Genomic DNA, 15,883 nt, shown 5'->3' on the forward strand with positions numbered 1-15,883 from the left:
ACAGGCTTTTGACTTTAACCTTTAAGAGTACATCCAGGACTGAATGTCAATATTATGACATAGTATGAGTGTGTTTCATGTTTGGTAATTGCAATCATTGTTGCTTTTGTTGTGGTCATCCATTTACAATGCTTGGTGTCAGTTTATCTCTTGTAAAAATAAAATACAGAGTGTGTGTGTGAAAAAAAAAAGAGTACATCCAAGGACTTCCCTGGTGGCAGAGTGGTTAAGAATCCACCTGCCAATTCAGGGGACATGGGTTCGAGACCTGGTCCGGGAAGATCCCACATGTCACGGGGCAACTAAGCCCGTGTGCCACAACTACTGAGCCTGTGTTCTAGGGCCCACGAGCCACAACCACTGAGCCCACATGCCACAACTACAGAAGCCCGCATGCCTATAGCCCATGCTCCACAACAAGAGAAGTCACTGCAATGAGAAGCCTGCACACCACAATGAAGAGTAGCCCCCGCTTGCCGCAACTAGAGAAAGCCCGCACACAGCAACGAAGTCCCAACGCAGCCAAAAATAAAAAAAAAAAAAAAAAAAAGAGTACATCCATTTTCCTTCCCCAACCAACACTCCAGATGTCCCTGCTCCATGAGCAGCATCATTATTCACTAAGGCAAAACATCTCTAACAAAAACAAAAATCACCTGTATTAGTTCCCTAAGGCTGCTGTAACAAAATACCACAAACTGGGGAACTTAAACAATAGAAATGTATTGTCTCACAGTTCTGGAGGCTAGAAGTCTAAAATCAATGTGTTATAAGGGTTTGTTCCTTCTTGGGCTAGAAGGAGCTTTTCCAGGCCTCTCTCTTTGGCTTGTTGGTGGCCATCTTCTCCCTGTATCTCTTCATGTCATCTTCCCTCTATGCATGTCTGTCTCCAAATTTCCCCTTTTTATAAGGATACTAGTCATACTGGATTAGGGCCCACCTGAATGACCTCATCTTAAATTAACTAATTACATCTGTAACACTCCTATTTCCAAATAAGGTCATGTTCTGAGGTACAGGAGATTAGGACTTCAACTTATGAATTTTGAGGGGGACAGGATTCAACCCCTAACAGTTGCCAAGGCCTATTAATTCATCCTTCAAAATATCTCTCTTATATGTCCTCTTTCACTCAAGTTCAGGTCCTTGTGTGGCACACTGCACTATTTCAACAGTCTTTCTACAATGTTGCCACTTTTCTCCTACTCCCTAACCCATCCTTCTACAGAAATGTGAGATTGTTCTTCTAAAGCTCAGCTTTCATTGTGTCACTCCCTTGCTCAACAGACCTTCAGTGGCTTCCCATTTTCTATCAAATAATATGATCCAAATCATATAATCTGCCCGTCTGCAATAAGAACTAAACGTACTTTCCTTTTAAAAATGCTCATCTTCTTCTCCCCATTTTCTGTCTTGGAAAGAAAGAGCGAATGAATGAGGGGGAAATGTGGGTGAGTAGCAGGGGTTGCCCAATTTAATGAGAACTAGGTACAAATGAATATGAGCGGTCTAGTGTTGGGTATAGGTACATTCCTGAACACAACAATAGAGGGGGAGAGGGCAAAAACAGCAGCATGACCAAGAATCGGTGCCATCAAGACCTAGTTACTTAATTTCTCTGTGTTGCTTAAATGCATGAGATGTGTGGCCAAGTGCCAGTTCTTTAGAGAAACTAAAGTTTGGTATCTGCCCACATGCTTACACCTCTGATGTATGAGAGTACCTCGGGAAGTATAAAGCTTTGCAAATAGGACATTCTGGTATTTGGCTGGGCTGAGCATGAGTGATCAGATTACTCCCTCCCTTGTAAGATTCTAAGCTACCAGGAGCAAACTGGCAAGAGTCAGCAAAACATTTAATGTGTGTACACTTTGATTACAGCACTTCTATGTTGATTCTTGAGAGCACAAAGAGTGGGAGAGCAATGGCAGGGGCTGTAATACTGGAGGTGGGAGACCCTCATAAAACAGCAGAGTGCAGGCCTGTCTGACATGGAAGTATGGGCAACTAGACCACACAGCATAGCTGGATGTGCGTAAAGAAGGCTGCCATTCCAGCTGTGGTCCCATCCTTGCTTTCCACACTTCAGGAATGGTCACTGGAAGGAAAACAAGGCAGAAGCAGCCTCCGGCAGCAGAGAGGAGGTGTGCTCTCCTCACCGCAACCCTTGTTCTGGTCCCACCTCTCTCACTTTGAAGGCTGTGGCCAGGTCCAAACCCGACCCATCCTGCCTCAGGGCAAGTCACAGAGAGTTTGCATCAAAGCCACTTTAATGATCCAGATTTCAGTCATCCTGGAACTGCCCCTCCAGAGGGCAATGGGGAGGGCACTGGGGCAAAGCAGCTTCGCATTAGGTCTCAATCAGCGACAAGGTTGTGGCCCACAGTGGGGGGCGACTCAAAGAAGCCCTAAAACCAGAAACAAAGGATTGGAATCAGTATGTGGAGAGGTGGCCCCTCCCTCACCTACTCTCCCCCAAATGCTTCAGTAACAGCCTGATTTGAGTCAACTCACAGTGACTCAACCCATCGACTGAGTGCCTGTCCCCTTTGCTCCCACACAGAATTCATAGAGTTCTCGTCCGCTGATTTTCCCTTGGGCTCAGGCTGGAGAAGAATGGCAGCACCTTGTTTGCTTTCATGAAGGCACCGCAGCAACTGGTCTCTCACAGGTGGGTCTGTCACTTAGCTCTGAGTGTGTGGACCCAGTGACCAACCTAAGCTTAGGAAGCTCAGCTGCCATCTTATGGGAGTAGGAACTGGTTTCCTAGGAGAGTATGAGAGGCTAGAAGCCCCCAGAGGTGCAGGCTGCCCCTGGATGGAGCACATGGCTAGCTGGCAGTGCCAGCTCTGCTGCCACCACCCCAGTCCAAGCCACCTCCGTCTCCCCTGGACCAGGATGATCGGCTCTTTACAGGACTCTCAGTTTTCACTCTCGCTCTTCTCACAATCCATCCCTGATACCGTTAGAGTGACCTTTTAAAATCATATCACATTATTACATCCCCGTCCTTAAAATTTCCTAGTTAACTTGCTACTACCCTTGGAATAAAATCCAAACTTTCACCATGACCTATGAGCCCCTGTGTGGTCAACCCCGAGCCTACTTCTCCAACCTAATGTTCTACCACGGACTTTCCCTCAGTCTTGCCATGGTATCCTTCTCTCAGGGCATTTGTCATTGCGGTGTCCTCTTCCTGGGAGGCCCTTCCTTCATATCTTCCACTGGCTGCCACCTTCTTGTAATTTAGGTCTTAGTTCAAAAAAGGACTTCTGTCAATGTGGAGGAGTCTGATGTTTGGGGCAGCACAACCCACACTGCAGTCCCTGCGAGGAAGGGCAGGGACTGTGCAGGGGACGGGGCTGGGAATCAGGAGACCTGGGTCCAGTCTTAGCTCTGCCATGAACTTGCTATGCAGCCTTGAGTAAGTTGCTTGACCAGCCTGGGCCCCAATGTCTCATCTATAGATAGATGGGAGTGCTACATGGGTGTTTTCAATCTGGATTCTGAAGAGTTCAAGCATCCTAGGTAGATAACTCAGAGCCTTGCCCAGTTGACTTGCCCAGGCCACAGAGTAGAGCAAGGTGGGGAAGAGGTGAATGTGAAGGCCTCTGGGCTACGTCTGCCATTCATCCAAAGGAGCTTTGCTATCACTTGCTATATACAAGGGAGTACATGGAGAAAAGGAGGACTTTTTACTTAACATTGAAAACTCTGCAGTTTTCTATGCCTTTGTAAACTCAGTGCCTGTGAATGATCCTATAGATCATTTCATCCTTAGAGACTGCCAGCACCTGCATCATGCCCCCCAACCTTTCATATGGATGCCCACAAGTAGTCTGAGAGAGACAGGAAAATGGGGATACCCTTCAATTGGGAAAGATCTGTTCTTCAGCTTCTCTGTTCACACACCAATACCCATTCCCCTCCTTCACACCTGCCTCCCTCATTTAAACATGTCCTTGGTGATTCCAACTTCCCTAGAAAAAGCGAGCCCCTCACCTCGACAGGGTTGGTCACCTCTCGTTTCAGGGCCTTCGAAACCACTTTGGAGGTAAAGCACTGATCCCTGTTCACCTTGACCATTGGGGTCTGTGAGGAGGGAAGCCAGGAGTCAAGAAGGAGGCAGAAAAGGGTGACAGGGCCCCAGAGGGAAAGAGATGGGACCCACAGTCAGGGCTTTAAAAGTCTTGAGAAGACACATGAGTCTCACCTTGGGGAATAGGAGTCGAAGTTTCTCCCCTTGCTCGCCCCTGGAAGAGATGGGGATGACAAATGGGACCTAGGCTTGCTAGCACCTCCCTCGTCTCCCTTTGCAGATGTCACTAGTGGTTCATGGAACTGTTTCCTGCAGATCCCAGACCGGACTTCTGAGTCATCCTCAAAGTGCTCCTGGCAGCTCTTACCTGCAGTTTTAACACCCGTTCCCTCCCTGTTCTCTCTGTCCACCAGACAGCATGGACTGACCATAGGCTTCACACACCTCACCCCGGTGGTTTTGGTGGGAAAGGCTGCCTGCCCGATCCTCACACATGGATCTTGGGAGTGGAGTTTGCCAATGTGCCCCATCTTCTGTGTCATCACATCCTGGGTCATGTCATCCTTCCAGAACAAACCTGCAGGTTGAAAGGATGTGGTGAATTAATACCTGGGGTGCTCTGACTGGCCCACTCCAGAGACCAGAGTGAGGTCAACACTCCCCCTCTACCTCAAGGATCACAATTTGTGGAGAGAATTAAATGAGATGGCATATAAAATTTGCTTAGCACAGTGCCTGGCATATAATAAACATTCAGTTAGGATTAGGACTACACTCTTTTTGCTGACTCATTTGATGCTATTGTGAAAATTAAATGAGATTAGGGATGCACAGAGTGCTGAGAAAACTCTAAGGCAGTGATTCCCAAACTTGAGAGTACATCAGAACCTCCTGCACGGCTTGTGAAAACACAGATTGCTGTTCCTCCCTCCTAGAGTTTCTGATTCAGGAGGTCTGGGGTGAAGGTCATGAATTAGCATTTCCAGCAAGTCTCCTGGTGATGCTGATGCTACTGGTCTGGGGGTGCACTTTGAGAACCACTACTCTAAGGCATTTTGCACATATTAGACATCAGTAGAGGTAGTAGTAACATGAACTCAAGCCAGATTTCCTATCTGACTCTTCTCCCATTCATGAAACTCTGCTCTAAGGAAGGGTCAGCCATCTGTCTTCAAGGGAGTCCCCACTCCCCTTCCTTCCTCTCTTCTGTTTGTCATACAATTTGCTCTGCTTCTTACTCAGAGGCTTAGGGGTGTGTGTGTGTGTGTGTGTGTGTGTGTTCGTGTGTGTGTGTGTGTGTGTGTGTTCTCCTGGCTGAGAACTTAAGGATTCCCGGCTCTGGAAAAATGCAGATAGTGCCTGGAGTTGGGGCTAGTCCCAAGGAGTTAGATGCTCACCTCTTCCAGGGGCTTCTTCTAGAAGCCTCTGCTGGGCCCTTCCAGGGTGTTCAAGGGCAAACAGCCTGCCCTTCTTGATCCATCCCCATTTTGGTCTCTCCCAACTCTCCATGAGGTAAGCATGACAGGAAAGTGTCAAGTAGAGACATTTGGGGATAAAAGCCTGTTCTCAGATCAAAAAGCCCCTCACTATACCCCTGTATCTGACCAAGCCTCAGCCTCTCTTCTCCAGCTCTTACTCACCTTGGGGCATAATCTACTGGAGTACAACTTGCAACTGCTGGAAGACTGGAGAGGTAAATCCTTGGAGGGTCCAGAGGTGCCCCACTCCCACTTGGCCCTGACCATCTAAGGGCAAAATAGTGCTGTGAGAAAGGAGCTTGACCAGAAGCCTTCCAAATCCCAGCTGAAGGAAAGCAGCTTCCTTCCACTATCATCCTTGGGTTCAGTGGTCTCTGTCCCCCTCACCAGACCCCCACGTCCTTTCAAGTCCTCCTTTTCATTTTTCTTTCCCCCGTCACCACCTGCCCTGTTCTTCAGCCCCTGCACTTCATTCACCTTTGGTACCAACTTCCAGGTAAGAACCAAGCTCCACAGGCAGCCTGTGGAGGGTGAGGTAAGAAGAGACTCAGAAAGCCACACACATACAATGGATAATCAGGTGAACAGGTAGGGCATGGAAAGCAGATGAACTGCATTCAGGGAAGGCTTTGAAGCCTGGAGGGGATTGGAGAGGACGCCTGGAATTCTTCGAGGAAGAAAGTATTGGTATGTATAGGGTTTGACTGTCTGGAACCTTGCCCTGAAAGCCACAGTTTGCCCATCTGTGCATAAGGGAAGGACGGGGGTGGAGATAATTCCTAATGCTATACACACTTTCCTCATTCCAGGTAAATGGGGTAGGGTTGGAGTCTGGGTTTTTTGTTTGTTTGTTTGTTTGTTTTCCTATAGTGGAACTACCATGAGTCATTATAAAAAGGGAATTCTCCTCTCCAGTCAAATGGATCCTAATATCATTTTCCTGGCTTTAGGAAGGAGCAGAACCTAATATTGAGAAGGAAAATAGCTTCTGGAAGGAGAGATCTTCTCTGAGGCAGCGCTCTCGGAACTGATAGAAAAGTGGTGACCCAGACACCCTCAGTCAGACCCACAGGGCACCTGGCGCTGTCCGTGGTGCTGAGCGGTGGCCAAAGCCTGGCATGGAGGCGGCTCCGGGCAGTAAAGAGAGCGAGTCATCCGCACAAGTCTTGCCGGTCCTCTCCCACCCCACGCGCCCCGCGCCCCGCCCCCAGGTCTCCTCCTACAGTTTCCCGCGAGTCCTCTGCATTGGCCTCTAAACCCAAGAATCGGGCGAGGAGAGCTGGCATCAGGCTAGGAGTTTGCGCCTGCCCCAGGCGCAGGGCGCTGGAATCCTCGAGTCTGCGCAGTCGGTCTCTGGCTGCTCAGACGTGTCAGCGATGGTCCACCCGGTTGGCGCAGAGTGAAGGGGGAGGAAGAGGATGGACCCTTTCCCCCTCCATCCTTTTTTACCCCATCCTAGCCTTCCCGTTCTTACCGGAAATTGGATCGCGAACACCAGGCTCTAGGGGCTTATAAAGAAGCCTTGCCTCATCCCTCGGCCCAGCCTTCTCTCCGGAGCCCGATACCCGCGGTCCCTGCTCCTACTGTCCAGAGATCCTGGTCCCCTGACTATCCCTCAGCCATGGGCATCTCTTCCCTGGCCCCTCAGCGCGTCTTGGTTCTCTTGCGGCCGCCCAGGCCGGTTTTACTTCCCTCTGCCCCTGTGTTTTTCCGTCCTTCTCCCGAATCCCCAATCTTCCCGAGTCCGCTTCTCCTATGTCCATACCCCATATTCCGAGCCCCACACCAAGCCTGCGCCTCTTTTCTGCGCATTTTTCTCTTCTCACCCCCCCAAACAGATTCCTTTCCTCCTAAGTTCCTAACCTTGAGGCCCCCGGACCCACTTCTCTCAGAATCGCTCTCTGGCCCTGCCCGCACCCGCCAGCTTTCCTCCTGACCGTGATCACTAACGTCGCTGCCGCTCCCTGGGCGGCTCTTCAGCAGCAGGAAGCAGAGGAGCAGCCAGAGCCCCCGGAAGCCCCCAGGCCACAGCGGGCGCTGCATCCTCCCGGGCTTGGTGCGCTGGCTCCCCACCTAAGTCGCAGATAAGGTAGAGACAGCTGCTGGAGGGACTGAGCGGGGCCGTCGCTTTCCACCCGCTAGCGAGACTGGATCTGCACAAAGCTCCCTTGGCAGCTGGACCAATGGCCGGCGGGCCCTGCCCCTGCGGACGCCTACCCAACCCTTACTTCCCTACCTCCCCACAAGCCACCCCACCCTACTCCCAGGAGCCCACTCCTTTTTTACATAAACCAGGTCCCGAGGACTACCGCCTCTACTCCCAATCCCAAGCCCGGATAAACGGATTGCATGTAAAATGTGGCTGCGAATTGTACCTGCCTCATGGGTTTGTTGCGAGGATTAAATATGAACAGCGACTGGATAGTCGGCACTCAATGAATCTAGTCTATTTTTATTATCCTGATGCTTACTTCACCCTTACCCGACTTAAAACCTTCAGCAATCATGGGTTTGACCTGCTGAGTATATGCACATCCATTACTTCTCCACATCCACTGCCATCGCCCAGGTTCAAACCACTGTACTCTTTTTCATAGAGCTACTGCAATAACTAGCTAAGTAACTATTAAATAACCGATCCCTTGCTTCCACTCATGTTTAGTTACAGGCTAATATGTGAGCTTCCTAAGCCCTAGACTGGCATTTCAATATTTTTTTTTTCATTAAGCTTAAAATTTTATTATGAAAAATTTCAAATATTAAAAAAGAGAAGACTCAAATAAATAAACATGAAGCATGAATATACCTACCACCCAGACGTAACAATTATCAAGATTTTGTCATGGGACTTCCCTGGTGGCGCAGTGGTTAGGAATCCGCCTGCTAATGCAGGGGACATAGGTTCGATCCCTGGTCTGGGAGGATCCCACATGCCGCGGAGCAACGAAGCCCGTGCGCCACAGCTACTGGGCCTGCGCTCTAGAGCCTGCGAGCCACAACTACCGGGCCCGTGTGGCACAACTACTGAACCCCATTCGCCTAGTGGCCACGCTCCGCAGCAAGAGAGGCCACCACATTGAGAAGCCCGTGCACCACAACGAAGAGTAGCCCCGGCTCCCTGCAACTAGAGAAAGCCCGCGCGCAGCAACAAAGACCCAATGCAGCCAAATATAAATAAATAAATAAAATATTTTTGTCACAATTTCTTCTTTTTCTTGCTGAAGTATTTTAAAGTAATTTACAGACATCATGACATTTCACTCCTAAATAATTCAATATGCATCTTCTAGAATTAATGATAGTTTTCTACATAACCAAAATACCATTAAGATATTTACGGTAGGCTGAATAATGACCCCCAAAGATGTCCACGTCCGAATCCCTGGAACCTGTGAATATGTTACTTTACATGGTAAAAGGGATTTTACAGGTGTGATTAACCTTAGAAGGTGATTCACTTCAGATGGGGAGAATATCCTGGATTTTCTGAGTATGTCCAATATAATCACAAAGGTCTTTATAGAAAGAAGCAGGAGGGTCAGAGTCAGTAGTGGGAGATATAATGTTGGAAGTGAGAGGCTGGAATGGTGCAAGGAAGGGCCCACAAGCGAAGAATGCAAACAGCCTCTAGAAGCTGAAAAGGTAAGAATATGTATTCTCCCTTTAAACCTCCAAAAGGAGCACAGGCCCTGCTGACATTTTGATTTTAGACTTCTGACTTTCAGAACTGTAAGGTAACAAAATTGTTTTTGGCCACTAAATTTGAGGCGATTTGTTACAGCAGCAATTGGAAACAAACACAATGTCTAAAAATATTTACTATTCCCTAATTTACATAATTCTCTAATACTTCTGGTTACAACTCCTTTAACAGATTAATGGTTTGTGAATATTTTCTCCAACTCTGAGCATTTCATTTTAATTTTCTTTTGCCAAACTTTTAAAAAAATATTTATTTATTTTATTTATTTATTTTCTTTTTTGGCTGTGTCAGGTCTTAGTTGCAGCACTCGGGATCTTCGTTGAGGCATGCAGGATCTTTCGTTGTGACATGTGGGCTTCTCTCTAGTTGTGGCCTGCAGGTTTTCTCTCTCTAGCTGTGGCGTGAGGGCTCCAGGGTACGTGGGCTCTGTAGCTGTGGTGTGCGGGCTCTCTCGTTGAGGTGCCGAGCTCAGTAGTTGTGTCGTGCGGGCTTAGTTGCCCCGCGGCATGTGGGATCTTAGTTCTCTGACCAGGGATGGAACCCACATCCGCTGCATTGTAAGGTGGATTCTTTACCACTGGACCAGCAGGGAAATCCCTAATTTTCTTAATAGTGTTTTTTGAAGAGCAAAATAATTTAATTTCAAGAAAGTCCAATTTATTAATTTTATCTTTTATGGCTAATGTTTTCTGTGTTCTTAGAAATGTTTGCCTATCCCAAAGTCACAAAGATTTTCTCCTATGTTTTTTTTCCAAATGTTTGGTTATGCTGACCCAATAAAGTCAGTCAGAAAGCATTCCCTCTTTTGTTATGCTCTGAAAGAGTTTCCGTATGAGTGATATTATTTCTTTGAGTGTATGGGCCTGGAGTTTCTTTGTGAGCAAGTTTTATTACAATTTCAATTTCTTTAGCTATTCAGATATTCTATTTCTTTTCATGTCTCTTTTGGAAACTTGAATTTTTCAAGAAATTTGTTCATAATATTCGTTACCACATTTGGTTGCATAAAGATATTCATAATATTTCTTTATTATCCTTTTAATAGCTGTGGAAATTTGAAGTTTCACTTTTTAAATTCCTGATTTTGATACTTCGTATTTTTCTTTCTTCTTCATCAGTGTAGCTAGAGATTTATAAATATTATTGATCATTTTAAAGAACTGACTTTTGGTCTTATTGCTTTTTCTCTATTGTTTTGCCCATTTTATTGATTTCCATTCTTTATTATTATTTCCTTCTATTTTTTTGAGTTTCACTTCTTATTTTTTTCTAGCTTCTTTAGTTGGTAACTGAGACCATTGATTTAAATGTTTTCTTCTTTGCAATAGTCATGTAAATCTATACATTTCCCTCTAAGCATTAGTTTTTTTGTGCTTTAATTATCAATGGTTAATATTTTCTAATTTTTCTTGTGACTTCTTAGACCCAAGGATTATTTAGAAGGATGTTACTATTGGGGACTTTTTAAGTTTTTGTTGTTGTTGTTGTTGTTATTTATTTATTTTTGAATTTCATTGTGGTGTGGGAACACGCTTTGTATGACTTCAATTATTTTGACTTATTGAATTTGTTTCACGGATCAGCCATTACTCTATCTTGGTGAGTGTTCCATGTACATGTGAAAAGAATATGTATTTTGCTATTGTTGGTTTTAGTGTTCTATAAATGTCAAGTAAGTCATATTGTTTAATGTTGAATTTTTTCATATTTGTATTTACTTTTGTCTGCTTGATCTATCCACCATAATCAAATACATTTGTGGAATTGTCTATCTTTCCTTTAGGTTCTATCAATTTTGCTTTATGTTTTTTAAAACTGTTACTTGATGCATCCACATTTTGGATTTTTATATCCTCTTAAAGGTTTGATCCTTTTATCATTATGAAATATCCCTCCTTATCTCTAGTAATACTCTTTATCTTAAGCCTGCTTTTTCTTTTTTTAAAAATTTTTTTATTGGAGTATAGTTTTTTTTTATAAACTTATTTATTTATTTTTGGCTGCATTGGGTCTTGCTGCTGCATGCGGGCTTTCTCTAGTTGCGGCGAGCAGGGTCTACTCTTCTTTGCAGTGCGCGGGCTTCTCATTGTGGTGGCTTCTCTTGCTGTGGAGCACAGGCTCTAGGCATGAAGGCTTCAGTAGTTGTGGCATGCAGGCTCAGTAGTTGTGGCTCACGGGCTTAGTTGCTCCGTGGCATGTGGGATCTTCCCGGACCAGGGCTCGAACCCGTGTCCCCTGCATTGGCAGGCAGATTCTCAACCACTGCACCACCAGAGAAGCCCTCTCCTTCATTTTAAAAAGATGTTTCCACTATGTATAGAATTTGGGGTTTAGCTTTTTTCTTTCAGCATAAAGATATTATTCTATTGTCTTCTGGCTTCTATGGTCTAAAAGATTGCCTTCATTTTTAGTGTTGTCCCTCTGAAAGAGATACATCTTTTTCTCTGTCCACTTTAAATATTTTCCTATTTCTTTTGGTTTTCAGCAACTTAGTTATGATGTGCCTATATGTGTCCTTTCTGTATTTATCCTGCATGGGGTTTGCTGAGCTTCTTTATCTGTGTGTTGATGTAGTTCATCAATACTGGAAAATTTTTAGACATTATACCTTCAAACACTTTTTGTTCCCATTGTGTCTCTCCCCTCCTCTCCTTCTAAAACTCCTATTACACATATGTTAGACTACTTGCTATTATCCTACAGGTCTTAGACTCTGTGTTTTGTTTTTGTTTTAATCTTTTTCTCCCAGTGCTTCTGTTTGGATAATTTCTACTAACTTGATCTTTCCTTCTGCTGCATCCAGCCTGCTATTAAACTCATTCAATGAATTTAATTTCAATGAATAACAGATGATATTTTTTCATTTATAGATTTGAATTTTATTCATTTTTATAGTTTCTATTTCTCTACTGAGGTTCCCCAATTGTTTGTCTTTTCTTGTAAATTAACACATTTATAATAGCTATTTTTAATTCCCTATCTGCTAACATCTGGCTCACCTATGGGTCTACTTCTATTGAAGATTTTCTCTTGATTATGGTTTATATTTTCCTGCTCATTTGCCAACTAATTTTTTGTTGTATACTGGACATTTTGGGTTGATGCATGGTAGAGACTCTGATTTATATTATCCTCATTTAAAGGCTGTTGAATTTATTCTGGAAGAAACAAAATTTTTGGTAGAAAACCTTGAAGCCTGGTTAGGGCAGGAGTATTGCAGTTCTTCTCTTAATCCTAGGCTGTATGCTTTAGTCCTGGGACATCATACTTACACCAAGGTTGTGGTCCTTTTGGGATGTCAATGAACACTCTGAAGTGTTTACCAAGGCCTTTTAATTTTGGGAGTCCTGAACTCCAAACTTGGTGTCCCAAACACTGTGGAAGCTGCAAAAAAAATCCCTGTTCAGATATTTGACTTTTCCACTAAGTTCCTTAAAATCTCGCCCTGCACTTGTGCCATTTAGAAGGTATCTAAGGATGTGAGGGGAATTTGCATGTGGATTTTGGGTTCCCCTCTCTGTAGCTCACTCATTTCCCAGCGTTCTTGCTCAATTTCCACCTGCTCTGGCATTTCTGTACTCCAACCACTACTTCCTTGGCCTTTCAGACTTCCACTCTCTGCCTTTCATGCCTATTTCCCCATGTGCTACAGGAAACTGTGAAGTATCATTAGGGGAAAAGCCTGTTAAATGTGGAACTCATTGGTTGCAGGGGGAGGTTTTCCCTTTTTTCAAGGATTATATTCCCTCTAGTTTTTCTTGCTTTTGGCTGGTCTCCATGTTTTCATACAATCACTTTTATATTTTGTCTAGAGTATATACGTTAAATGTTAATGGGAGAGTCTGACTCAAGCTATTTTATCATGCCAGGAACTGGTTATCAATGATTTGTGTTGTACATAATATTCAAAAATTGTTTACAGAAATAATTTAGGCCTAGGAGCAAATGAGTGTGAGCCTGCTTTGAGAAGTACAATGCTACAAGAAAAAGGGACATATTGGTCTTTGGGTGGGTTGAGCAGAGGTGGGTGTGCTTCTTTCTCCCTTTTAAGATTTCAAACTACCAGAGAAATAGCTATCAAAATGATAAATTATACGTGCATTGATACTGCACTTCTTTTCCCTATTCATTGGAGGGGACCCTAATGTTGAGAGTAATATCCTCAGAAGACCAAGCAGGTTATCAGGCCTATTGGACGAGTTCAAGGGGAGGAATTTCCTTTCCCAAGGGAAAAAGACCACCATGAAGTGTGGCAGGTGGTGGTGGTGGGGAAGTGGATGAGGAAAAATTACACTTCAGCTGTGGTCCTACCCTGCCCTGCATTCATGTTATGAATGATGTCTGGAAAGAGAAAGGGCTCAGAAACCAGGCTTCCAGCTGCACCAAGGAGCTATTTTACATCCCCACCCCAAATGTCCTCTCTGTTCTGATCCTATATATTTTACTTCAGAGGCTCTGCCTGGAGGCCACCTGTCCTACCACCGAACAAGCCCACAGAAAGGGTTTTGACAAAAACCCACTTAAAAAATTCAGAAGCAGGTTGTCCTAGAACTGCTCTTGTAGATGGCATTGCAGGGGGTGGAGGATAGGAACGTTTCAACCAGCTGCAAATTTTGCTCGGAGAAGAAAACAGTTCAAAGAAGCCCTAAAATGGTAGGAAACAAGGGATTTTGAATTTGTGTATATATGTGCTAGATTATTCCCCCTCTAAAATGTAAACTCCCCCTCCCCCAATAAATAACAGGCTCTAATAACAGCCTTGATTTGGGCAAGTCCTGAGGCACAGTGACTTAGCAATTGCCCCACAGCTGGCCTCACCTTGGCTCCTGTGTTTGATCTTGTCTCCAGCCCCTGATTTTCCCTTAGATTTAGAGCCAGTCAAGGACCTTAACCTGGAGAAGAATGGCAGATTCTTGTCTGCAGACTTTACACCATGGTAACCAGTTCTTATCGTGGGGCTCAGTCACTCAGTGCTGATGTGTCACCCTAGCAACTGATCTGGGCAAAGGAAGCACAGTTGCCATGGTGAGAGGAGTCAGAAGCTGTTCCCTTGGTGAGTATGCAGGTCTGGATTCCCCTTGAGGCTCAAGCTCCTCTGGGTAGAGTTCATGGCCAGCTGGAGGTGCTCAGCCTTCTGCAGTTGCCCAGTCGAAGCCACCACAGTGTCCCTTGAACCAAAACAATACTTCCTAACAGATCTATCTGTTCCACTCTTGCCCTCTATCAGTACATTCTCCAACAGTGCTAAGGTGGTCTTTTAAAATTTTAAATCATCATTCTATTCATTTCCTTAAAGTCCCTGGTGATTTTCTTCTGCCCTTTGTGTAAGAACTAGTACTCTTTATTATTACCTGCAAGGTCCCATATGGTCAGTTCTGGGCCTACTTCTCCAACCACATTTCCTACCACTAGCTGTTCTGTTTATTTCTCTTACGTGCTATTTAAAACTACCAAATACAATAGCCAAAATAAAAACTCAGTGGATAGGCTCACTAACAGAATAAGAATGACAGAGGAAAGTGTTAGTTAAGTTGAAGATGGATCAATATAAATGATCCAATCAGCACAACAGAGAGAAAACATTGGGGAAGAAAATTAGCAGAGCCTCAGGGACCTGTGGGACAATACCCAAAGTTTGACATTCATGTCATTGGAGTCCCTGAAGGAGAGGAGAAAAAGGGTAGTACATAAAAAATTACTTGAAGAAATCATGGCTGAAAACTTCCCACATTTGTCAAAAGCCATAAACCTACAGATTCAACAAGTTCAGTGAACTCCAAACGGGATAAACCTGAAGAAATCCATGTCCTGATACATCATAATCAAATTTCTAAAAACTAAAAGCAAAGAAAAAAACCTTGAAAACAGTCTGAAAGAAAAACAGCACATCACTTAAAGGAGAATAATAATCCAAATGACTGTGGATATTTCATTATAAATGATGGGAGCCAGAAGTGTAATAACATTTTTTAAAATAAATTAATTAATTAATTAATTTTTGGCTGTGTTGGGTCTTCGTTGCTGCGCACGAGCTTTCTTTAGTTGCGGTGAGCGGGGGCTACTCTTCGTTGTGGTGCGCGGGCTTCTCATTGTCGTGGCTTCTCTTGTTGCGGAGCACGGGCTCTAGGCGTGCGGGCTTCAGTAGTTGTGGCACATGGGCTCTGTAGTTGTGGCTTGTGGGCTCTAGAGCTCAGGCTCAGTAGTTGTGGCACACGGGCCTAGTTGCTCCGCGGCATGTGGGATCTTCCTGGACCAGGGCTCGAACCCGTGCCCCTTGCATTGGCAGGCAGATTCTTAACCACTGTACCATCAGGGAAGCCCTGTAATAACATTTTTTAAGTGGTGAAGAAAGGAACTGTCAACCCAGGATTCTATATCCAGTAAAATGCACTTCAGGAATGAAAGTGAAATGAAGATGAAGAAAAACTAATTAATTGCCAGCAGACCTGCTCTTCAAGAATTGCTAAAGGAAGTTCTTTGGATAGAAGGGAAATTATATCTGAAGGAAACCTGAAACATAAGGAATAAGGGAGAGCGATAGAAATGGGAAATATCTGTGTAAATATTATAGACTATTCTTTCCCTCTTGAATCATTTAAAATATGTATGATGGTTGAAAGCAAAAATTATAACGTTGTCTGATAGAGGTTTCAATGTATGTAG

The 15,883-nt window shown here is 44.6% G+C and overlaps 1 protein-coding gene across 1 annotated transcript; it reads right to left on the bottom strand.

Annotated features, from left to right (window-relative positions):
• Positions 1–707: 707 nt before the first annotated feature.
• On the bottom strand, positions 708–11,497 carry RESP18 (regulated endocrine specific protein 18). The gene is given in 7 exon segments (XM_082466652.1): positions 708–2,408; positions 4,003–4,092; positions 4,214–4,253; positions 4,484–4,616; positions 5,680–5,692; positions 5,696–5,784; positions 7,455–11,497. Coding segments are annotated over 7 exon segments (522 nt in total). The 5' UTR covers positions 7,561–11,497; the 3' UTR covers positions 708–2,357.
• Between the last annotated feature and the right edge of the window lie 4,386 nt (positions 11,498–15,883).

This window comes from Balaenoptera physalus, assembly GCF_965194825.1.
Source record: "Balaenoptera physalus genome assembly, chromosome: 6".
In the NCBI taxonomy this organism is placed as follows: Eukaryota; Metazoa; Chordata; class Mammalia; order Artiodactyla; family Balaenopteridae; genus Balaenoptera; species Balaenoptera physalus.